Source organism: Schistocerca gregaria, chromosome 2 (assembly GCF_023897955.1).
Source record: "Schistocerca gregaria isolate iqSchGreg1 chromosome 2, iqSchGreg1.2, whole genome shotgun sequence".
Classification (NCBI taxonomy): Eukaryota; Metazoa; Arthropoda; class Insecta; order Orthoptera; family Acrididae; genus Schistocerca; species Schistocerca gregaria.
The window spans coordinates 215887464-215914733 of record NC_064921.1 but is presented as its reverse complement, the minus strand read 5'-3'; the positions used below and the strand labels follow the sequence as shown (position 1 = coordinate 215914733).

Below are 27270 nucleotides of genomic sequence, written 5' to 3'. Positions count from 1 at the left end.
CCTAATTTGTGCTTATGCTGAACAGTATATACAGTGATTTGACTGTTGCCACTGTAAGGTTGCTCCCATGTGAGATTTACAGCTCTGCTACTAAAGTTGAGCACATGAAGATTTCCAGGTGGCTCAGGAACTTCTTGAACAATGACCCAGATCTCTGATTGATCATTCCCATATTGGTTATCTGCATGACACAAGAATGCTGAAGTATCATTTCGAAGAACATTTTTCAGTGTTATTCTTGAGTGTATACCAAACTCCAAGCTTTCTTCACTGACATCAGCCCTTGGATGGTTATGTGCCTCAAACAGATCCCCACCATGAAACCATTTTACTGTTATGGGCTTGTCACCTCTTGCCACACAATCAATTGCAGCTGTCCCACCTTTAGCAACAGTCACATTCTGAAGAGATGTGGAAAACCTTGCAGGAACTGGAGAAAGAAGCAAATATTCAAATAAGTATTTTGCCTGTGGTACTTTTGACTTTTAAGTTTTGAACTCTATTTATTCAGTAAATCTATATATTGAATTAGCAGTTTCAATGTCATTTCAATAGCACAATGCAAAATTCCATGCTTCCATTATGTGAATATCTACACTCCTGGAAATTGAAATAAGAACACCGTGAATTCATTGTCCTATTAAGGGGAAACTTTATTGACACATTCCTGGGGTCAGAAACATCACATGATCACACTGACAGAACCACAGGCACATAGACACAGGCAACAGAGCATGCACAATGTCGGCACTAGTACAGTGTATATCCACCTTTCGCAGCAATGCAGGCTGCTGTTCTCCCATGGAGACGATCGTAGAGATGCTGGATGTAGTCCTGTGGAACGGCTTGCCATGCCATTTCCACCTGGCGCCTCAGTTGGACCAGCGTTCGTGCTGGACGTGGAGACCGCGTGAGACGACGCTTCATCCAGTCCCAAACATGCTCAATGGGGGACAGATCCGGAGATCTTGCTGGCCAGGGTAGTTGACTTACACCTTCTAGAGCACGTTGGGTGGCACGGGATACATGCGGACGTGCATTGTCCTGTTGGAACAGCAAGTTCCCTTTCCGGTCTAGGAATGGTAGAACGATGGGTTCGATGACGGTTTGGATGTACCGTGCACTATTCAGTGTCCCCTCGACGATCACCAGAGGTGTACGGCCAGTGTAGGAGATCGCTCCCCACACCATGATGCCGGGTGTTGGCCCTGTGTGCCTCGGTCGTATGCAGTCCTGATTGTCGCGCTCACCTGCACGGCGCCAAACACGCATACGACCATCATTGGCACCAAGGCAGAAGCGACTCTCATCGCTGAAGACGACACGTCTCCATTCGTCCCTCCATTCACGCCTGTCGCGACACCACTGGAGGCGGGCTGCACGATGTTGGAGCGTGAGCGGAAGACGGCCTAACGGTGTGCGGAACCGTAGCCCAGCTTCATGGAGACGGTTGCGAATGGTCCTCGCCGATACCCCAGGAGCAACAGTGTCCCTAATCTGCTGGGAAGTGGCGGTGCGGTCCCCTACGGCACTGTGTAGGATCCTACGGTTTAGGCGTGCATCCGTGCGTCGCTGCGGTCCGGTCCCAGGTCGACGGGCACGTGCACCTTCCGCCGACCACTGGCGACAACATCGTTGTACTGTGGAGACCTCACGCCCCACGTGTTGAGCAATTCGGCGGTACGTCCACCCGGCCTCCCGCATGCCCACTATACGCCCTCGCTCAAAGTCCGTCAACTGCACATACGGTTCACGTCCACGTTGTCGCGGCATGCTACCAGTGTTAAAGACTGCGATGGAGCTCCGTATGCCACGGCAAACTGGCTGACACTGACGGCGGCGGTGCACAAATGCTGCGCAGCTAGCGCCATTCGATGGCCAACACCGCGGTTCCTGGTGTGTCCGCTGTGCCGTGCGTGTGATCATTGCTTGTATAACCCTCTCGCAGTGTCCGGAGCAAGTATGGTGAGTCTGACACACCGGTGTCAATGTGTTCTTTTTTCCATTTCCAGGAGTGTATTATAAATCATGATTGGCAGAAATTATAATGATGCAGATACCTTCTATTTTCATCTGATACTTCAAACTAAACATTTATCATTGCCAGTTTACATGGAGGTGACAAACATCATAAGATATTGATATGCACATATACAATTGGTGATATTATCACATACACAAGATATGAAAGTATGAAAGGGTAGAGCATAGGTGGAGCTGTAATTTGTACTCAGGTAATTCATGTGAAAACATTTCCAACATAATTATGGCTGCATGATGGGAATTAACAGACTTTGAATCAAGAACAGTTGTTGGCTCTAGAAGCATGGAATGTTATGTTTTGGAAATTGTTAGCGAATTCAGTATTCTGAGATCCACACTGTCAGGAGTGTGCTGAGAATACTAAATTTCAGGCATTACCTCTCACCACTGACGAAGCAGTGACCAATGGCCTTCACTTAATGACTGAGAGCAGTGACATTAACGTAGAGTTGTCAGTGCTAACAGACAATTAACACTGCATGAAATTACTGCAGAAGTCAATGTGGGACCTACAACAAATATGTCTGTTAGGACAGTGTGATGAAATTTGGCACTAATGGCTATGGCAACAGATGATCGTTTCGAGTGCCTTTGCTGACAGCATGACATCACATGCAGTGCCTCACCTAGCTCGTGACCATATCAGTTAGATGATACATGACTGGAAAAACATGGCCTGGTCAGATGAGTGGTGCAGCCCCTATAAAGCCAGTGTCATGTTCGTGATTGGTTTGAATAATGTTCCAGACAATTCAAGCAGATAATTTGGCCACCCAGATCATTTGACACGAATCCCATCAAACAATTATGGGACGTAACTGAGATCAGTTTGTACACAATATCCTGCACCAGCAACAATTTCACTATTATGGATGGCTATAGAGGCAGCAAGGCTAAATTTTTCTGCAGGAGACTGGCTACCATTTGTTCAGTCCATGCCACATCAAACTGTACGCTACACTGGGCAAAAGGAGATCCAATATGATATTAAGAGATGTGCCATGACTTATGTCCCCTCAGTGCTTGGTGCTGTAGGGCTCGTAATGCTCCTGAATGTTGGGCCCCTTTATGACAAAATGTACTCATATTTTTAAAATGTATTATTTTTGTAACATTTGAAGGTAATGATTATAACATTTTATTTCTCTGGTTAAAATAGTAAATGATGCTATGCGCTTAAATGTTCTGAACCATTATTTCACCAATTAAATTAAACATTACTCAAAACAAAAAAGTTCCCATTGTGGTTGACTTTTATTACCTTCATTCATGCAGCAAAGACAAGATGTTTGAAACAGAATAAGTGGATGACTTTCATTTTTGTCACTGAAGGGTTGTACTAGATAACAAACTAAAGTGACTGGCTGTTACCTATTCACAGGTTGATAGGTGTTGGACTGCGGACGGAAGAGAGGAAGGTGTGAGAGTGGGTGATTACAACTGGGAAAAAAGGTTTATGGAGAATAAAAATGTGATTTAATGTGTTTTACATTATCTGGTGTCATGTGTGGCTATTTCACTTTGTTTTTTGAAGGAAGTGAATTTGAAGTACCATTAGCTTTTACCATTAGCTTTTGAATATTAAATGTTGTCAACATAATTACAGACGTAAAGTAACAAAATCACATAGATTGGAAATTTAGTGTTGATGAACATCAGAAGTTACCTTAATTTTGGTGATTAATGCTCATAAAGAAAAGTACATTTTTGAAGAAATTAACTATAGAACTGTTCCTATGTTGCTTTAATTTTTCAGAAAATAGATAGCATGAATTTTGAAACTGTTAAAATTTAGAAGTAATTGACAAGCATTTTACTTTAACTAACAGAGTATTTATTTAACTTATCTCTTTTGCAAAGAAATTGGTAACCGTATAAGAAAGTAATGCATACAGGAACATGGGAAGATTCTGGTAGCTGTGAGGGGTGTTAACAATGCAGTATATTTGCTTGCATTATAATGAGTAAATTTTGGATAACTTTTGAACTTGATTGTAACTGTTAGTTAAAGTGAAATGCTTGTCAATTACTTAAAAATTTTAACAGTTACAAAATCCATGTTATCAAGTTTCTGAAAAACTAAAGCAACATAGTTAACTGAAATAATGAAAAGATGATCATTTTTGACAATTAGAAGCTGTTTTCAGATTGGAGTATCGCATGGTTTGACATTTAGTAACTGTTAGTCCACAATCTGAATCTGACTTAAGAATAATGATAATGATTATGCTAATAATAATAATAATAATAACACTACTATGTTGTTGTTATTATTATTATTATTATTATTAGCATAATCATTATCATTGTTTAATTATTAGTTACTGAAAAACACTTTGAGTGAATTTATGACAGTAATTTGAAATCTGTGAAAGATCAGTTGGAGCCCGCAGCTCGTGGTCGTGCGCTAGCATTCTCGCTTCCCACGCCCGGGTTCGATTCCTGGCAGGGTCAGGGATTTTCTCTGCCTCGTGATGGCTGGGTGTTGTGTGATGTCCTTAGGTTAGTTAGGTTTAAGTAGTTCTAAGTTCTAGGGGACTGATGACCATAGATGTTAAGTCCCATAGTGCTCAGAGCCATTTGAACCAAAGATCAGTTGGAGGGAAATGATATGTCAGTGATGGTCATAGTGAACAATGGATGAAATAAGAGAGATCGTGTGACAAAGGCAGAGAATGTAATGGTTGAGGAAGTGGAGCATCCAGGAAAGACAACAGAACAAAAATTGGAAAAAAAGATGATTAATAGAGACTCTGGAGATGGAAGAACAACAGAGTTAAAAGAAAGAGGAAAAAAAATTATAAAAATATGGAAATAGTGGAACAATGAAGTAGACTGTGTACATCCAGATAAAGTAAGACCTAGAAGAGGGGAGCAACCTACAGAGGTAATGGCATTTATGATGCAAATGCTGCACAAGCAGCTTTGTAAGAAAACACAGAACTGTTGTACAGAAATACAACAGGTACTTAGAGAATTTGAGAGCATCAATAAGAAGACAGACAATTTTAGCAAAAACATAGTCAAGAAGATAGAAGAAACTAATGAAAGGCAGGATATGGTCACTAAACAGTCAAAAAAGGTAATGAGGGAAGAGCTTAGAAAAACTTAAGGATGAGATTGGCAACAAAACTACTGAAGTGAGGAAGGGAGTACACAAGGAAATAAAAAAAAATAAAAAAGAAACTGAAGAAAATGGAGACTGGAATTAATACAAGTTTTGAGGAGATCCACAGAAAGGAGGAAAAGGTAGGTATATCTGACAAATTAATGGACAGGCTGAAAGGGCAAACAAGTGAATACAAAAAGAGGTAGTTCATTATTGAAAAAGAGTTGAGCGAAATTAGGTAAGAAGTGAATGTAGTAAAGACTGGTGTTGGGATTTTTATTCTGGTGGCATCTTTGCTGTGTGCAGTGATGACAGTAACATTTTAAATAAATTTGTTACTAATAAATTTGCACCAAATTCCGAACTATATCCTGTGTCATATTGAGATATGTGCAGGATGATAGTCCAGAAGGATAACCAGAAAAGAGTAACATTAATTGTGTAAAGAACCTTTCAGCTGCAGACAATGTATCATGGTGGTGTGAAGTCAGGGAAAGGAGCACAACTTCTTAAGGAATTTAGTAAATTGTTTTTAGAGGAGTACTGGTCCAAGAAGAAGCAAAGAAAGGCTAACACTGAGTTCAAATGAGCTCCTAGTTATAGAAGAGGAAGGAGAGAACATTTTGAACACTGCTGACAATACCTTAACAATACATAATATGGTTGTTAGCATTGTTAGCTAAAACAGATGGAAGATGTGTTTTGTTGGTGCTTCACAGTTTAACAATTTTGACTGAGATAAACTCACTCTGCAATCTTCTTCTTCAGCATACCAGTGTAAAAGTCTTCACAGAAACAGCTATGTGAAAAATCCATGCAATACACATGTTTATTTATATATAAAAGTCGACTTCAGAACTTTCCTTTGTGTGAGACTGCATACACAAGATTTGTGTGTCAATTTCAAGTTCCACATTTTCATATTTTACTGTTCACAGCACTTCTGCACAATCTTTCACAGTTTGTATCAATACCCATTTCTATTGTTGATATATTGTGAAATTTTGAACATTCATGAGTGCTATGTTAAACTCATACTGTTATCATCAATTATAGGCTTAAACTTAATTGTGCTCTTTTAAAATGTTTGGAACAGTAGGTCTATCTGCGTTCTCTAATTTCATTGTACAATTACATGAGAAACAGGTTATTTTTGAGAATTTTTGGATGCTTACAAACTATATTTTCATAAATTACCGGTACGAGTGTTTTACATATATAACTTATTTAAAAGTAAATCAGCATTTGTGGTACACAGTTCTGCCAAAGAATACACTACCCCTGGTTTTCAGTGTATATCAGTGCAAATAAATATGCATTATTGAGAATTTTCAGAAGGTACTGTTGTCCTTTCCATAATCTATGAGCAATTTGTAATAAATTGGTGTTTGTTATTTAGTTACTGTAGCAGATATTCTAAAATATTGTGCTATAGCTAGTTTTCCATTAAGGAGGAGTAGACCTATATAATATCTATTTATCATAAATTAACTCTGTTTTTGAGGTTCCTAACAACTACAATCAACCTCAAAATGTTTTAGGGAACTAGTAATTTTCACCACTGGTTTTTGTACTGCCAATACAGAAATTTTGTTTTGTCTACTTGCTTCAATTCCTATAGAGAACTGGCAAATTTATAGCTCAACAGATTAAAAAATAGTGTTTGTTCACTGCCTTGTAATACATTGCAGCAGCCAAAATGCAGTCCCCTGTGAAACACGGGATGAGTTTGTTGACATTTATAAGCAGTTGTAAATCATCCTGACTACTGTCAAATGATTTGCACCTGCTGCAAATCAGTATGTTGGAAGAGCTTCTGAGAGTCATGTATATGTGATACCAGTACCAGAGGTATCTCAATTACCATCCTCTTCCATGGATTCTGTCTTCTCTGCTAAAAGTACAGGATCTGTCAATGCTCGCCCACTTGACTGCAAGTAATATATCAATGGTACATCTGGGTGTCCTGTACAGGGTGGATTGTGATGAGGGAGGACTTAGGGTGTTGTTCTGATCCCCCTAACCAACAAGTCTGGGGTGCTGTCTTTCACAGAAACCCACTTCACCTATTTTGGGGAAAGCTGTTTTGCCCAGTGTCAAGAGGAGACCAATATGAAATGGAAGAGGGTCTATTAAGCATTGGCAGTTCAAATGTACTGCCTAAATGGCAGCAAGGGGTGGGAAAGGACATCCGGTGCACTCAGTATGTATGCCTGGAGGCCTCACACAACATGTTGAAGAGACTATTCCAGCAGCTATTGAGGGAACAGAGTGGAATCAATTGCAGACTGTGGCACAAGTTGGAACAAATGATGCGTGTCATCTGGGCTCCAAGGTCATAGTTGGGTCATTTTAGTGACTGGTAGAGAAGGGTGAGAAGACCAGCCCTGTGCATGAAGTTTCAACAAAGCTTACAATTTGCAGCATTGTCCCCAGAACTGATGGTGGCCCTTTGGTTCTGAGTCAAGTGGAAAGACTGAGCCAAAGATTTCAAAGGTTCTGTGACAAGCTATGTTGTCACTTCCTTGAGTTGCACTGTAGGGTTGAGAACTATAGGGTCCCCATAAATGAATCAGGTGTACACCACACATCAGAGGCTGCTACTCAGGTAGCTGATGGTGTGTGGTGTGCATACAAGGTTTTTCTTAGATTAGACAACTCTCCACTAAGCCTATATAATGATAGCTGTAAAAAACTTCAAAGCATCAGTGTAAATTGAAAGAAATGCCTCCCAGAGGTGAGAGTATTAAAATCCCAATGGTTAACTGCCAAACCATTTGGAATTAGTGCCAGAGCTTGAAACGCCCATGGAAAGAAGTGAGGCTCACATAATACTAGGTACAGAAAGCTGGTTGAAATCTGAAATTGATAGCAGTGATAATTGTGGAAAATTTAAGTGTTTATCGAAAGGATAGGCAAATGTATCAGGAGTGGGCACAAAATGATAACTGGGTCCTTCTATCACCCACCAGACTCATCTCTTGATGTAATCAAAAACTTTAGAGAAAACCTCAGTTCACTTATACATAAATTCCACAATCATACTGTAATCATATGTGAAGGCTTTAATCATCCAACAATTAACTGGGAAAATTACAGTTTTGTTAGTGGTGGGCATGATAAGACATCCTGCAAAACATTACTAAATGCCTTTCCTGAAAACTACCTGGAACAGATAGTTAGAAACCCCATTCATGATGGAAGTATATTGGACCTAATGGCAACAAATAGATCTGACATCTTTGAGGATGATGTTTGAGGCTGTCCACATCGAAAATGGTACCGGTGACCATGTTGTGGTTGTGGCTGTAGAAACAATGATTACCAAAGTACAGAGGGAGACTAAAACAAGTAGAAAATATATATATATAATGATGCAAATAAAATAGAAAGAAACTTCCACATGGGAAAAATATATTAAAAACAAAGATTCCAAGACTTACCAAGCGGGAAAGCGCCGGCAGACAGGCACATTAACAAAACACACAAACACACACACAGAATTACTAGCTTTCGCAACCGATGGTTGCTTCTTCAGGAAGGAGAGGGAAAGACGAAAGGATGTGGGTTTTTAAGGGAGAGGGTAAGGAGTCATTCCAATCCCGGGAGCGGAAAGACTTCCCTTAGGGGAAAAAAAGGACAGGTGTACACTCGCACACACATACACACACATATCCATCCGCACATACACAAGCAGCAATATATATATATATATATATATATATATATATATATATATATATATATATATATATATATATATAACAGAAAGAAACTTCCACATGGGAAAAATATATTAAAAACAAAGATTCCAAGACTTACCAAGCGGGAAAGCGCCGGCAGACAGGCACATTAACAAAACACACAAACACACACACAGAATTACGAGCTTTCGCAACTGGCAGTTGCTTCGTCAGGAAGGAAGGAAGGAGAGGGAAAAATGAAAGGATGTGGGTTTTAAGGGAGAGGGTAAGGAGTCATTCCAATCCCGGGAGCGGAAAGACTTCCCTTAGGGGAAAAAAAGGACAGGTGTACACTCGCACACACACACACACACATATCCATCCGCACATACACAGACACAAGCAGACATATTTAAAGGCAAATATTTAAATATGTCCGCCTGTGTCCGCGCATGTGCGGACGGACACGCGCGCGTGTGTGCGAGTGTACACCTGTCCCCCTCCCCCCCCAAGGGAAGTCCCTCCGCCCCCGGGACCGGAACGACCCACCCCCCCCCCCCCCCGCATGAGCGGGGCACACGGGCACGCGCACGGGGTTGCGGGCTTTCGCGGCTGGCAGTTGCTTCGTCGGGGGAGGGGGGGGGGTGGAGGGGGAGGAGTGGGGGGATGTGGGTTTTTGGGGGGGGGGGGGGGTGGGGGGTCGTTCCGGTCCCGGGGGCGGAGGGACTTCCCTTGGGGGGGGGGGAGGGGGACAGGTGTACACTCGCACACACGCGCGCGTGTCCGTCCGCACATGCGCGGACACAGGCGGACATATTTAAATATTTGCCTTTAAATATGTCTGCTTGTGTCTGTGTATGTGCGGATGGATATGTGTGTGTGTGTGTGCGAGTGTACACCTGTCCTTTTTTTCCCCTAAGGGAAGTCTTTCCGCTCCCGGGATTGGAATGACTCCTTACCCTCTCCCTTAAAACCCACATCCTTTCATTTTTCCCTCTCCCTCCCTCTTTCCTGACGAAGCAACTGCCAGTTGCGAAAGCTCGTAATTCTGTGTGTGTGTTTGTGTGTCTTGTTCATGTGCCTGTCTGCCGGCGCTTTCCCGCTTGGTAAGTCTTGGAATCTTTGTTTTTAATATATATATATATATATATATATATATATATATATATATATATAAAAAACAGAAAGAAACTTCCACATGGGAAAAATATATTAAAAACAAAGATTCCAAGACTTACCAAGCGGGAAAGCGCCGGCAGACAGGCACATGAACAAAACACACAAACACACACACAGAATTACGAGCTTTCGCAACTGGCAGTTGCTTCGTCAGGAAGGAAGGAAGGAGAGGGAAAAAGGAAAGGATGTGGGTTTTAAGGGAGAGGGTAAGGAGTCATTCCAATCCCGGGAGCAGAAAGACTTCCCTTAGGGGAAAAAAAGGACAGGTGTACACTCGCACACACACACACACACACACACATATCCATCCGCACATACACAGACACAAGCAGATTGATGTCTGATTGCGCTTCCCCAGTAAAGCAAAGTCTACCGTGTGCTGTTCTGAAGACTGAGCCTAAGTGATCATTATATTTCATATCCCTTAAAAGTGTTAAACCAAGGTATTTGTATGAATTTGCTGATTCCAACAATGACTAATTGAGATTAAAGTCATAGGATACTACATTTTTTCATTTTGCGAAGTCCACAAGTTTACATTTATGAACATTCACTGCAATCTGCCAGTCTTTACACCACTTTCAAGCCTTACTGAGATCTGTCTGAATATTTATGCAACTTCTTTCAGATAGTACTTCATTATAGATAACTTCCATTATCTGCAAAAAAATCTGAGATTACTATTAATATTGTCTGCAAGGTAATTCATATAAACATTTTATTAATATACAACATGAACAGTTCCCTTTGGCACAGCTGAAGTTGCTTTTACATCTTACAATGACTCTCCATCCAAGATAAAATAATGTGTCATCCCTATTGAAAAGCCCTCAATGCAGTCACAAATCTTACTTGATACCCCACATGACTGACAATAAGTGAAGGTGTGGCACTGAGTCAAATGCTTTTCAGCAATAAAGAAATACTGCATCTATCTGACTACCTTAATCCAAAGCTTTCAGCATGTCACATGAGAAAAGTGCAAGTTGGGTTTCACATGATCCATGTTTTCGGTATCCATGCTGGCTGGCATTGATCTCAGAATATGTTCTATAATTCTGCAACAAATCAATGTCAGGGATATTGGACAGTAGTTTTGTGGGTCACCGTTACTACCCTTCTTGTAGACAGGTGAGACATGTTCTTTCTTCTAGATCTGGGTGCAGGTTTGAGGGATCTACAATAGATTATAGAAGAATTCGCTATAGAAGAAAGAGTAAATAAAATGAAGAGAGCGTATGGAATAACTAGGAATGTCTACAACAAAAGGCATCTGTCTAAAAATTTGAAGATACAACATTACAACACAATAGTAAAACCAGAATGTCTTTATGCAAGTGAATATTTACTACTGAACTACAAATTACACAAACTTGAAGACCTAGAAAGAAAAATCATTTGAAAAATACTTGGACCACCAAAAAACACAGAGGTATGGAAATTAAGAAGCAATGAAGAAGTTTATCACAACATACAAAACATAAATGAAACACTACGAAAGAGGTGACTCCTATTTTTTGGACACTCATACAGAATGAACAGCAACAGGTTAACCAAACAGATTTTTTAACATCTTTGGGACAAGAAGTCAACAATAGCCTGGATTCAAGAAGTTAGGAAAGATATGGAAAGAAACAACATAAGTGAAAAAGACGCTACAGAAAGAGTGTGTTTCAAGAGGAAAGTGTTAAAAAGGGAAGGATTCCAAGGCAGGACGGAGAAGAAGACAGGGTCAAAATGGTCTGAGGCAAGAAAAAGGATACATAGTGAAAAGATGAAAGAATACTCGAGGAAAAAGGAAGAACAACAGACAAGGAAGCATTGAAATTGGTGTGTGGTCCTTAGATGACACAAACAAATAAAGAAAGAAGAAGATTATAGTTAGAAGAGGAGCTAACTCAGCCACAAATTCAGTATAAAATCTGACAGGGATTCCATCGAGCCCTCGAGCTTTGTCAAATTTGTTTGATTGACACTAATACTTATTTCATTCATCTTTTCATGGTATGAGGTTTAAATTGAGGAAATTCTCCTGGGTTTTCCTTTGGAAAGGAACATTTAAAAACAAAGTTAAGCGTTTCAGCTTTTTGCTTTGCTATCCTGTCTTATTGGCTAGGGATGTTACACTATTTTTGGTGGCACTAACAGTCTTTAAATATGACTAGAATTTCTTTGGTGCTACAGCAGTCATTGAAGGCTCCACGCATTGCTGTTTTGACAGCCAAATGTTTTTCATTCATCATTTCTCTATCTATAGCCCTATGCTTTGTTTTACATCTATTATGCAGTAATCTCTGTCCCTTTAGACATTTCTTTACAGAGACTATATGCCTCCCATTATGAACTGTTCTACTGGGTACATAAGCGGGAAAACGCCGGCAGACAGGCACAAGAACAAAACACACAAACACACACACAGAATTACTAGCTTTCGCAACCGATGGTTGTTTCTTCAGGAAGGAGAGGGAAAGACGAAAGGATGTGGGTTTTAAGGGAGAGGGTAAGGAGTCATTCCAATCCCGGGAGCGGAAAGACTTCCCTTAGGGGGAAAAAAAGGACAGGTGTACACTCGCACGCACACACACACACACACACACACACACACACACACACACACACACAAACACACACACACACACACACACACACACACACACACACACACACACACACACACACACATATCCATCCGCACATACATAGACACAAGCAGACATATTTAAAGGCAAAGAGTAAGGGCAGAGATGTCAGTCAAGGCGGAAGTACAGAGGCAAAGAAGTTGTTGAAAGACAGGTGAGGTATGAGCGGGGGCAACTTGAAATTAGCTATACAAGATACTAATGCAACCAGTTCTACAACATTGCTCAAGTTTGTGGGACCTGTACCAAATACGACTAACAGGGGACACTGATTCTATACAGAGAAGGGCAGCATAGATAGTCATGGGTTTGTTTGATCTGTTGGACAGTGTCACGGAGATACTGAAGGGACTGAACTGGAAGACTCATGAGTATAGACGTAAACTATCCTGTGAAAATCTATTAACAAAGTTTCAAGAACTGGCTTTAAATGACGATTTTAGGAATATACTACAATCTCCCATATATTGCTTACGTAGGGATCATGGTGATAAGATAACAATAATTACTGCTTGCACAAAGGCATTCAAACAATCATTTTTCCTGCACTCCATATGTGAATGAAATGTGAAGGACCCCTAATAACTGGCATGGTGGGATGTACCCTCTGCCATACACCTCACAGTGGTTTGCATTGTACAGATGTAGATGTAGATGTGGGTGTAGAAGAGATAAATGAAATGTGGTATATCAAGTTACCAATAGCATCAAGTAGTTTTTAAAAATGCCATGTTCTGAAACTGTGAAGAATTTTTTAATCTTGGTTGATTGTGTTGATAATGCAAAAAATGAGCTTTTAACAGCAACAATAAAACGAGCTATTGGAGGAATGATGGTAATGTAGGGCATGTCACTATGATATCTAATCACTGTTATGACAATAGGATGAGAGGAAGAAGTGGAATCAGAGGTGGGGGTTGAAAAAGTTACATTCTTTGAAATGAAGAATGAAGGAATGTAAATAGATGGGGTTGTTATGATGAAATGTACAATGAGAACAATAAGGAAAGTAAAAGACACTATAAGTAATGACCTGCCATGATGCTGGTCCAATATATGTGTATTTCTGTAATGCAAATGTTAAAGGAGAAAGAGAATTTAGTAAAGAAAAACAAAGAACATTGTAAATGTATAATACAAAATAGTACTGCTGATGTATGTGAATTAAAGGGAAGTATAAAATCAATTGGTTAAATAGCGATGGTAAAAACATAGTTGATGTATGGGATGAAGTTGATATCAGACTAGATATACCATAGGCTAAGGGTTTAAGTGAAGAACATAATGAGGAATTACTCCAAGCAATGGGGTATAAGGAAGTACTGAAGTTTCTGGATAATTAAGAGGAAACAGAAAGTATAAGATGACTATTTGTTCAATAAATTGTGGAAGAAGAAGAAGAAGAAAAAGAAGAAGAAAATATCAACACATTGGTAAGCATTAGTGAAGAATTAAGTAATATAGAAGATGAGACTCAAGTGGAGAGTAAAAATTGGTGTGACAGTGAGAGTAATATTATCTATTAAAGTGGGTAAGATTCAGTTATATTGATTTTGAGAGTAGCAGCGATTTGCAGAAAGAAAGTGATGGAAATGGTGAAGATGGTGATGTAAAGCTTAAAGGGCAAGATATTCAAGTAGAAGAATCATTAGCTGAGGAAGATAAAGTTACAATTCTATACATAAGAAAGGGAATGAAGGTTGATAATTATCCAGGATACTCAGAAGCCAATGAAAAGGAAGATAGCATAAAATCTATTAAAAATGAGAATGAAAAGAACAGGAACAAGAAATCTCAACTGGTAAAAGAAAGAAAGAAGGAGTCACCTAAGAAGAAGAGAAATGAGAGATGAGAGTGTTGCAAATAACCATTGATGATCTTATCAACACTGTATGAAAAGATACATTGCTATTTACCACAAATATAACATGTTAAGTTGCAGACAGGCACAAGTAAAAGACACTTAGAAGTAAGGTTTTGGCAACAGCCTTTGACATAAAAAGAGAAACACACCTCATCCATTCACACAAGCAAGCACAAATAATGCACACATTACTGCCAACTCCAGCAGTTCCGGCCAGAATGGCCGTTGCATCCTGGTTCGAGCTGCCGGAGTTGGTGGTCAAGTGTGCACGATGTGCACTTGCTTGTGTAAATGCTTGGGATGAGTTTTTCTTTTTCTGATGTAGGCTCTGGCTGGAAGCTTATGTGCAAATGTTTTAAATGTACCTGTCTGCGACTTAACATGTCATCTCTACAGTAAGTAGCAATCTATCTTTTACTACATTATTCATGTTCCTACTTGGAGTTTCCATTTTTTCATTGACGGTTTTATGCTTGATGATGATGAAAAGGAAGGAAAGTAAGAGCCTATTCAACCTTTGTAATTGAAGTAGAAGTAAATGGAAATGAAGAAGAACCTTTTGGACACTACTGTTGGTGTTATTTGATTTTCTGCGTGTAGAAAGAAAATTAACAGTCATGCCTGTGATTGGGTTAAAACTGAAGGGGCAAAAATTACATTTGTAGTACAAGGAAAGGAGATGGAAGTTGAATTCTTTGTGGTACTAGAACTAAAAGTAAACATAATTTTAGGAACAGATTTTATGAAGAACTATTTTGTAAATATAGATTGTGGCTGTAATGGTGTGAGTATAGGGCAAGGCATTTTCATGTAACTGGGATGATGTCAGTCTTAAAGTTCTTTATGTAATTAAAGTTATTTGTTTCTTCAGTGACTTTATTTATGTGTAAATTTTGCCTGGGTGTGACACTTTGCAGGTGGTATGAAGATGCTTAACACAAGTGATGTTATTTGAAGTGTCAGCATAAAATTTGAATCAAGCTATTGGAGAGGTGTAAATGGAGAGGGGCCACTGTAGTGAGTATTTCCACAAGTGATCCAGAGCATGACAACTGAAAAAATACAGGGGTAAGTAAGACAAAACAAGGTGTTCATAAATTGCACATGGATGACTCTCATTTCTGTCACTGGAGGGCGGCACGAGATGGTGAACTAACAAACCAAAAAACATAATTCTAGCTTATTACATCAGCATAAACAGCTGTTGGTTAAGAATTTTCAACAATCAGTTAATGTGAAATGTCAACTATCTTTACTGCATCAAAATATTCGAGGACTGAGAAATAAAATTAATGAATTAATTATCTGCATAGATGGATTAGAAACCTCAAACCCAGCTGACATAATTTGCCTCTCTGAACATCATGTGACCAATGGTATAGAACTATTAAGTGTTACAGGATTTAAGTTAGCATCTCACATTTGTAGAGCAGAAATGGAGAAAGGAGGGGTTGCCACATTCATCAGGAACCGTCACAAAATTAAGAACATAGACATTCATAAATTTTGCTTAGAACAGCATATGGAAGCATGTGCAACAGAAGTAGAATTTCATAAAAAATCCTTCATAATATTAATTGTTATCAAGCACCTGCAGGTAACTTTAATCTGTTCATAAACCATCTTGAAGCTGTACTGGCCCAGTTAACAACCAAATACAAAGAAATAGCAGTTGTTGGTGACTTCAATGCAGATTTCCTTAAAGACTCTTCCAATAAGAACTTATTTGAGTTAGTAACACTATCATTCAACTTAATTTGCACTGTATAGTTCCCAACTAGGGTAGCCAGTTGCTCACAAACAGCCAATGATAATAGATTTATAGAAAAATCCAATGAACAAAATTACGAAGTGGAATCCAAAATTTTCGGGACTGGTGCTGTCATCTGGAAAGTAGGAGTAGTAGATCTTTGCACTGCTAGGTAGCAAGAGCTGCTTATCTGATGAGTCAGTGTGTGAAGTGACATTCAGCTAGGATGACATGTTGCATCTCCACAGTGATTTCCATAATACTCTATGTTTGGTATGTCCCAATTTTACAATGGATCTGCGAACAGAACAGTGTGTGTATCAAATTCTATGTGAATCTCAGGAAAAGTGCTATGGAGACCCTTGCAATGATTCAACAAGAGTTTGGGGGACAGAGCATGAGCCGTAAGCATGTGTTTGAGTGGCATGCTCAGTTAAGGGCCGGCCATACAGATGCTGAAGATGATGCTGACTCTGGAAGGCCCGTTAGCTGCACAATGCCAGATATTGTGTTCAAAACATTCATCCCACCCAACCAAACAGTGAATTCCACATACTAGTGTGACATTTTGTGATTGCTCCATGAAAATGTGTAGCGACAACAGCATGAACTTTGCCGTCAAGGGAACTGGCTGCCGCATCACAACAATGTGTCCTGTTTCATGTCCTTGCTCACTATGACCTTTCTGACCAAAAACAGCATGGCGGTTGTACCCCATCCACTGTACTCACCAGATTTGACACCTTGCAACTTCTCGCTATTCCCAAAACTGAAACTCAAGTTGAAAGGCCGCCAGTTCAACACTCTAGAGAGGATTCAAGAAGCATTTCTGGTGGTGATATACACCCTTAAAGAACAGGACTTCCAGAAAACGTTTGACCAGTGGCAGAAGTGCTGGGACTGGTGTGTACAAGCGGATGGGAACTACTTCAAGGGTGATGGTGACCATTAGTCCAAAGGTAAGGTTCTCAACAGATGGCAGCACCAGTCCTGAAAATTTTTGATAGTACCTCCTGTATTACAAAATCAATAGTCAATGGCGTCTCAGACCATGAAATGCAGCTCCTTTAGTTAAATGTTAGTAATGAACAGTACATAAAATCTGTTAAATCTGAACTCAAGAGGGTAATCAATAAGCCAAAAATTGATTATTTTAGGACACTCCTCAGTGACATTCACTGGAGTGATGTTTACAGTGCTCATGGCATGAATGAAAACACTTTTGCTAATAAAGTGCTTACCTTTTCAGAACACTGTTTTCCTCCAAAACTAACCAAGGTTAGAGCAAAGTCTACAAAGAAGTCATGGATTGCTCTAGGAATAGAGGTACCTTGTAAAATGAAAAGAAAACTGTATCTGTCAGTCCGAAACAGTTCTGATATTGATGCTACACCACATTACAAGAAATACTGCAAAATATTAAAGACTGTACTATGGACATCAAAGCACATATATTACAAGGAAAAGATAGTCATATCAGATAGCAAAACAAAGACAATATGGGATATAGTGAAGGAGGAGACTGGTAGAACCAGACATGAAGAGGGGCAAATAGCATTAAGAGTAAATGATACATTGGTGACAGATGTGTATAGTGTTGCAGAACTCTTGAACAAACATTTTAGAACTGTTACTGAAAAGATGGGGGTCAGGCTCTGTAGATGCTGCCATAGACAGACCAGACATTTCAAGTAACTTCCATAATTTGAATTTGAACCTCACTAACCCAGCAGAAGTAATGTGCATCATAAAATCTTTAAAATCAAAAACATCTAGTGGGTATGATGAAATACCAACAAAGTTAATTAAAGAATGTGATTCTGTGTTAAGTAACATATTAAGCTATCTGTGTAACCAATCATTTGTCACTGGAATATTTCCTGAATGGTTGAAATATGCTGAAGTTAAGCCACTATTTAAGAATGGAGGTAAAGATATAGTGTCATATTTCCATCCAATTCCACTTTTGCAAGCATTCTCAAAAATTTTGAAAAATGGTAATATACAATCAGCTTTATAACTATCTTATCACAAATAACATACTGTCAAAGTTGCAGTTTGGATTTCTACAGGGTTCCGATATTGAGAAGGCTTTTACAATTACAGTGAAAATATACTTAATTTGTTAGACAAAAAAATTGCAGGCAACTGGTATATTTTGTGATCTGTCAAAGGCATTTGACTGCATAAATCACAATATCCTTTTACGTAAATTAGAATATTATGGTGGAACAGGAAATGCTGCAAAATGGTTCAAATCTTATATCTCTGGCAGGAAACAAAGGGTGTAATTAGGAAAGAGACATGTATTGAGCTGTCATCCAACTGGGAACTAATTACATGTGGACAGTACTTTCTTCCTAAAAAAAAAGTTTGAGTGTATTCTGGCATTGGATATAATACAGCGAAAATAACTTATAACTGCAAAAGAAAAAAAAAATGTATCGGACTCTTCGGTTGTCTTTGCTACAGCTGATGTTGAACTTCCTGGCTTTTCACTCGCACACAAATTATTGACAGTTTTTGGTTTTTTAGATGCAGGAGAACAAGTAAAATAGTTTATTAGTTTTCTGCTCATCTCTCATCTCCAATTTAACTGACAAGTTGCAACAAAAGGCAGGACACACTGTAAAACTTCCCACAACTGATAAGAACAGCAAATGCAAATGAATAAAGAACAACAAACCAAAGATGACAATGAATCGCAAAGGATAAAGGTAGTGGGACGGTAGAGACATCTATCGGTAGCTTGGCATTTGAGCGTACACATATGCGTTAAGCACTACCATCGCCCACTATTAGTGGGCGTGGGCATTACATGCTTGTCAAACTGGCTGCCAGCGATTCAGTTGTCAAGAATGGTTGTCACAGCTTTGAAATGCTTGGAACAGTCAATGACGTAGCTTTTCCCACCAAAAACTGCACTGATATCATTTGTATTGCAATTACCAACATAAAAAAATGAAATAAAAAATGTTCACCCATGAAATAAATCTTTGGCACTCTTCCAAGTTCTCAATATCATAAAAAAATACTTTTCCAAAGAAAAATTTCGGGGTACGCATCCCCCAGCATTCTCCCAGAGAAAGAGCACTGCATGTGGGGACCCAGAAGGTTCCATCTTAGGGCCCTTACTTTTTCTTGTGTATATCAATGACCTTTCCTCAGTAACATTACCAGATGCTAAGTTTGGTTTGTTTGCTGATGATACAAACATTGCAATAAATAGCAAATCAAGTATAGTCTCAGAAAGCCTGGCTCATAAAATATAATAACCACTGGTTCCTAGCCAATTTTTTGTTACTAAACTTTGAAAAAACACACTATGTGCAGATCAGAACAAGTATAAGCCTAACATATGATGACAAGCAGATAGAAGAAGTGGACAGTGTTAAATTCATAGGCTTACAGCTTGATAATAAGTTCAACTGGGAGGAGCATACCACAGAACTGCTGAAGCATCTACGCAAACTCTATTTGCAACGTGAATTCTGTCAAACATAGGGGATATAAAAATGAAAAAGCTGGCCTCCTATGCTTACTTTCACTCCATTACGTCTTATGGGATTATTTTTTGGGGTAACTCATCAAGCCAAGCTTAAGTTTTCTGGGCACAAAAATGTGCAATAAGAATTACATGTGACGTGAACTCAGGAATATCGTGCAGAGGCCTGTTTAGGGAACTAGAGATACTAACTACTGCTTCCCAATATATTTATCCCTTAATGAAATGTGTGTGTGTGTGTGTGTGTGTGTGTGTGTGTGTGTGTGTGTGTGTGTGTGTGTGAGTGTGTGTGTGTGTGTGTGTGTGTGTGTGTGTGTACAATCTAACTTCTGCACCATTTCAGCGCAGTAATGTGTTCACTGTAAATAAGTATTATATTCTATTATATGTTTATTTACTACCTTATAAATTAAAGAAACATCATTTTAAATTTTATATTCAGTGCATTACTGTGATCTTAGTAAATGAGTGTTGTAAAACTTGTAAAATGATCCATTCATATAGTGTTCATTAAATTAAAAAAAAGTGCAATCATTCCACCTGGGATCTGTGGAAGCTACATTAGATTATTTGTTTTAGTTGTAAATATGTGTCATGTATTATTATTTTCCGGCATGTTCTATGTCCTGGAGGACCTCCTCACTACAGATCATTTGGAATGAAACTAAATCTAATCCAAGCTCTAATCTTATGATTAGCTGGTTACTATCAAGATGCTGTTGAGTGTGGACAATGGACAGGAGAGAGGAAGGTACAAGAGCAGGTAATAGGAACTGGAACAAAAGTTTCATGTAGAACATAATGTGACTTAATGTATTTTTCATAATTTGGTTTGATGTGTGAGCTACTTTGTTACACAAATTATTTTATAAATAACTAGTCATACCAGTAAATTTTGGAAAATGTACATACAAACAATCTAATGATGATGTAAATTAAATAGAAAGAAACTTCAACATGGGAAAAATATATTAAAAACAAAGATTCCAAGACTTACCAAGCGGGAAAGCGCCGGTAGGTAGGCACAATGAATAAAACACACAAACACACACACAGAATTTCGAGCTTTTGCAACTGGCGGCTGCTTCGTCAGGAAAGAGGGAAGGAAAAGGAAAGATGAAAGGATGTGGGTTTTAAGGGAGAGGGTAAGGAGTCATTCCCATCCCGGGAGCGGAAAGACTTACCTTAGGGGGAAAAAAGCTTAAATATGTCTGCTTGTGTCTGTATATGTATGGATGGATATGTGTGTGTGTGTGTGTGCACGCGAGTATATACCTATCCTTTTTTCCCCCTAAGGTAAGTCTTTCCGCTCCCGGGATTGGAATGACTCCTTACCCTCTCCCTTAAAACCCACATCCTTTCATCTTTCCTTTTCGTTCCCTCTTTCCTGATGAAGCAGCCGCCGGTTGCGAAACCTCGAAATTCTGTGTGTGTGTTTGTGTGTTTTATTCATTGTGCCTATCTACCAGCGCTTTCCTGCTTGGTAAGTCTTGGTATCTTTGTTTTTAACATACAAACAATCTGTTAGACATCAGACAGTCTTTAGATTTGTAGGACAGCATGAGTTACTAATTCCCTAACATTTTTGGTGAGGAACTAACAGCATTTTAGAAAATTTCAATATTTATAAGTGTCCATTAGCCTACTAATGCTGTCACCAAAGTAGCAAATGCCAACAATTTGAGGTTGTCTGTTTAGGGTTAATACTTAAAACTTTTTCACAGAACAGAAGTTTTAATAATAATAAATGCGCAAGTTTGTTATGAAGAAATATTGGACAAACTGATAGGGAATGATAACAGTTTTGTATACTTACCATGCACAGTAACATAAATAATTTTATTCAGTGCCATTCCAATTTCATTTTTTGCCTCACATGAATAATAGCCCTTGTCTTCTGGCAAAACATTCTCAATCCAAAGACTGCCATTATTGAGAACCCTGTTAAAACAATAAGATTCATAAATTAATACATAAATAAGTTAAGACTGTACCTGCATGGCTGATATATTAGTTGGTAAACTTTAGAAATCAGCATTCACTGAACTTTTGAAAATCGGATGATAACTGTTCAGGTGCAGACTGAATTATGGATTCATCATGTGCTGCAAAACAAGTTCAATGGGGAAAATCAGATAGTCAGATCGAGCAAGGAACAAATAATTCTTGTACTGAGTCTACAAGAAAAAAAATTAATATAGAACATTATGAAGCAAAGAGTCAGAGCGGTTGGCCACATATACAACATGAGTCATTGTAGAAAACAATAGCTGAACGGATGGCAGAAGGAAAGAATTGTAGGGGCAGGCTTAGATATGAGTACATATGGCAGATCATCATTCATTTTGGAGCTATTCCAGAAAGTTGATCAATGACTTTGAGATGTTGCTTGTAATTATTTAACCCATATTGCAAATCATTATATTGTTTGTGATAGTGCTTCAAGTACTGAAATGCTTTTATTTACCTTAGCATAAGTATTATATGAAATAAAACATATTGTACAATTTACAAAATTGGTTTTCTTTAGCTGAAATTTGAAACTTTTGACAATACATCACTGTTCTCTTATATAGGTTTCACAAAATGTAGTTCAATCAGCTGACTAAAATCAAAACATGGTTAGCCAAAAAAGAATAGTATCTGTCAATAGGCTTGACTTCACAGTTATATCCAAAGATATGCTTATCTTCAAATGGAACATATTAATAATTTAGACAGGGAAAATTCATTAATGAAGTAGAAACTGATTTGTAAGAAAAAATATAGAATACAAATTCTGACATACAGTATTTAAAATAGAGTGTCACTAAACTGATGGATATGATATGGCACACATGGGTACATTGTCTAACAGGAAAGTACAAACCAATACATCTTTTTTATATTGTGTGCTATCTTCCATCACAACTATATGCATTTTCCATCTCAATCTGTGTTAATGACAGAGTATAATCTATCTAAAATTATAGGATCAGTTATATTGTTTTCCTTTTAAAGATGTTGCATATGATGAATGGACAAAGTAAGTTTCATTAGTTAAGTAATTAGTTTCCTGTGATAAGATGTATGTGTTGATCAGAAACTTGTACAATAGTTGGGATATTATTAATAGCGAATAAGATTTTGGGACTGATTACGTACTGATGGTCAATTTTTTTGAATTTACATTTAAATATTTTTAAGTGCTCCTATTTCGATCACAATGTAAAACGATATGGTACTAAAGTTGATCTCGTGAAGAAGTTTCTGGAACTTTTGATGATTAAACTTCAGCCTTGCCATAGATGGTGTAAAACTTCTTGATGTTTTTATCTTATGAAACCATGGTACTGCTTAAGTATTGGATGAATTAATGCACAACAGCTACCTTCGATTTTAGAAGTTGTTTCTCATTTGTCTCGGCAGGTTACTGTCACTTGCTTTCTGAGAACATGAATCGCAGTCTTTAAGCACATTTCAGAGTGCCATTTGCAGATGTTTATTTGACAAAGCTGTCTAGCTTTCCCTACAAGGGATTCCAAAGTGGTATTTCATCAAAGCTATCACAATTTATCAATGTTTTCTCTTCATATTGAACATAACATTTTTCCTGCTTGTTTCTATGTATGTACGGATGGATATGTGTGTGTGCGAGTGTATACCTGTCCTTTTTCCCCCCTAAGGTAAGTCTTTCTGCTCCCAGGATTGGAATGACTCCTTACCCTTTCCCTTAAAACCCACATCCTTTCGTCTTTCCCTCTCCTTCCCTCTTTCCTGAAGAAGCAACGGTTGGTTGCGAAAGCTTGAATTTTGTGTGTATGTTTGTGTTTGTTGTGTTTGTTTGTGTGTCTATCGACCTGCCAGCGCTTTTGTTTGGTGAGTCACATCATCTTTGTTTATATATATATAAACAAAGATGATGTGACTTACCAAACAAAAGCACTGGCTGGTCGATGGACACACAAACAAACACAAACATACACACAAAATTCGAGCTTTCGCAACTGGCGGTTGCTTCGTCAGGAAAGAGGGAAGGAGAGGGAAAGATGAAAGGATGTGGGTTTTAAGGGAGAGGGTAAGGAGTCATTCCAATGCCGGGAGCAGAAAGACTTACCTTAGGCGGAAAAAAGGATAGGTATACACTCGCACACACACACATATCCATCTGCACATACACAGACACAAGCAGACATTTGTAAAGACAAAGAGTTTGGGAAATCCCGGGAAAGGAAAGACTTATCTTAGGGGGAGAAAAGGACAGGTATACACTCGCACACACACACACACACACACACACACACACACACTCTTTGTCTTTACAAATGTCTGCTTGCGTCTGTGTATGTTCAGATGGATATGTGTGTGTGTGTGTGTGTGTGTGTGTGTGTGTGCGAGTGTGTGCCTGTCCTTTTTTCCCCACCCTGGCATTGGAGTGACTCCTTGCCCTCTCCCTTGGGACCTGCATCCTTTCATCTTTCCCTCCCCCTCCCTCTTTCCTGATGAAGCAACCGCCGGTTGCGAAAGCTAGAATTTTGTGTGTATGTTTGTGTGTCTATTGACCTGCCAGTGCTTTTGTTTGGTAAGTCACATCATCTTTGTTTTTAGATATATTTTTCCTATATAGGGAAACATTCCACATGGGAAAAATATATCTAAAAACAAAGATAATGATACCTACCAAAAGAAAGCGCTGGCAGGTCGATAGACACACAAACAAACACAAACATACACACAAAATTAAAGCTTTTGCAACCAACCGTTGTTTCGTCAGGAAAGAGGGAAAGATAGGGAAAGACGAAAGGATGTGGTTTTTAAGGGAGAGGGTAAGGAGTCATTCCAATCCTGGGAGAGGAAAGACTTACCTTAGGGGGAAAAAGGACAGGTACACACGCACACACACACACACACACACACACACACACACACACACACACACACACCACACACACATCCATCCTCACATATACAGACACAATATGTCTGCCTGCACCCGCACATGTGCGGACGGACATGTGTGCGAATGCACACCCGTCTCTCCCCCCCCCCCCCTCCCCCCACCCCCTCGAAGGCAAGTCCCCCCGCCCCCAGGACCGGAACGACTCCCCACCCTCTCCCCTCTCTGGACTCAACCTCCACTAATTCCTCATACCTCACCTGTCTTTCAACAACATCTTTGCCTCTGTACTTCCGCCTCGACTGACATCTCTGCCCAAACTCGTTGCTTTATAAATGTCTGCTTATGTCTCTGTATGTGCAGGTGGATGTGTGTGTGTGTGTGCCTGAGTGTGTGCCTGTCCTTTTTTCCTCCTAGGGTGGGTCATTCCGTTCCTGGCATTAGAGTGACTCCTTGCCCTCTCCCTTGGGACCTGCATCCCTTCATCTTTCCCTCTTCTTCCCTCTTTCCTAGTGGGGTGGCCGTTGGTTGTGAGGGCTTCAATTTTGTGTGTATGTTTGTGCGTCTATAAACGTGCCAGCGCTTTCGTTTGGTAAGTCACATCATCTTTGTTTTTAGATATATTTTTCCCATGTGGAATGTTTCCCTATATATATATACACTCCTGGAAATGGAAAAAAGAACACATTGACACCGGTGTGTCAGACCCACCATACTTGCTCCCGACACTGCGAGAGGGCTGTACAAGCAATGATCACACGCACGGCACAGCGGACACACCAGGAACCGTGGTGTTGGCCATCGAATGGCGCTAGCTGCGCAGCATTTGTGCACCGCCGCCATCAGTGTCAGCCAGTTTGCCGTGGCATACGGAGCTCCATCGCAGTCTTTAACACTGGTAGCATGCTGCGACAGCGTGGACGTGAACCGTCTGTGCAGTTGACAGACTTTGAGCGAGGGCGTATAGTGGGGATGCGGGAGGCCGGGTGGACGTACCGCCGTATTGCTCAACACGTGGTGTGTGAGGTCTCCACAGTACATCGATGTTGTCGCCAGTGGTCGGCGGAAGGTGCATGTGCCCGTCGACCTGGGACCGGACCGCAGCGACGCACGGATGCACGCCAAGACCGTAGGATCCTACGCAGTGCTGTAGGGGACCGCACCGCCACTTCCCAGCAAATTAGGGACACTGTTGCTCCTGGGGTATCGGCGAGGACCATTCGCAACCGTCTCCATGAAGCTGGGCTACGGTCCCGCACACCGTTAGGCCGTCACGCCCCAACATCGTGCAGCCCGCCTCCAGTGGTGTCGCGACAGGCGTGAATGGAGGGACGAATGGAGACGTATCGTCTTCAGCGATGAGAGTCGCTTCTGCCTTGGTGCCAATGATGGACGTATGCGTGTTTGGTGCCGTGCTGGTGAGCGCCACAATCAGGACTGCATACGACCGAGGCACACAGGGCCAACACCTGGCATCATGGTGTGGGGAGCGATCTCCTACACTGGCCGTACACCTCTGGTGATCGTCGAGGGGACACTGAATAGTGCACGGTACATCCAAACCATCATCAAACCCATCGTTCTACCATTCCTAGACCGGCAAGGGAACTTGTGGTTCCAACAGGACAATGCACATCCGCATGTATCCCGTGCCACCCAACGTGCTCTAGAAGGTGTAAGTCAACTACCCTGGCCAGCAAGATCTCCGGATCTGTCCCCCATTGAGCATGTTTGGGACTGGATGAAGTGTCGTCTCACGCGGTCTGCACGTCCAGCACGAACGCTGGTCCAACTGAGGTGCCAGGTGGAAATGGCATGGCAAGCCGTTCCACAGGACTACATCCAGCATCTCTACGATCGTCTCCATGGGAGAATAACAGCCTGCATTGCAGCGAAAGGTGGATATACACTGTACTAGTGCCGACATTGTGCATGCTCTGTTGCCTGTGTCTATGTGCCTGTGGTTCTGTCAGTGTGATCATGTGATGTATCTGACCCCAGGAATGTGTCTATAAAGTTTCCCCTTCCTGGGACAATGAATTCACGATGTTCTTATTTCAATTTCCAGGAGTGTATATATATATCTCTGAATGTCTGCACCATTTCAGTGCAGTAATATGTTCATTGTAAATAAGTGTGTGTAGAGAGTACAGTCTTAACTTCTGCACCATTTCAGTGGAGTAATGTCTTCATTGTAAATAAGTATTGTAGTAGTAGTTCTATTACTTGTTTATTACCTTATAAATAAATAAAGCACTTTTTTTATTTTAAATTCAGTGCATTAGTGTTTGTAAAATGATTATTTCATATTGTTCATTAAAAAAATGATGATCATTCCACCTGGAACCAGTGGAAGGTGCATTAGCTGATTTGTTTCAGCTGTAAATATTTGTCATGTATTATTGTTTTTCTGACATGTTCTACATCCTGGAAGACCTCCTCACTGCAGATCAATTGGAATGAAAGTAAATATAATCTAACCTAACCTAATCTACACCACTACTGGTGGAAGTTGTTGATTTGCCACATATTTTCTGGCCATACAATACATACACTGCTCATATTTTATCATATAGAGACACATATCTTCAAAATATAAATAAAGAAGGAAATTGTTTGCAC

The 27270-nt window shown here is 39.9% G+C and overlaps 1 protein-coding gene across 1 annotated transcript in view; it reads right to left on the bottom strand.

Moving 5' to 3' along the window:
• Positions 1–27270, bottom strand: part of LOC126335707 (Down syndrome cell adhesion molecule-like protein 1 homolog) — a 371152-nt gene that overhangs the window by 105059 nt on the left and 238823 nt on the right. Inside the window, exons 9-10 of the mRNA XM_049999164.1 lie at positions 21589–21713; positions 2–430 (exon numbers count right to left, since the gene is read on the bottom strand). Of these exons, the coding sequence (XP_049855121.1) occupies positions 2–430; positions 21589–21713 (554 nt within the window). The remainder of the gene's footprint in view (position 1; positions 431–21588; positions 21714–27270) is intronic.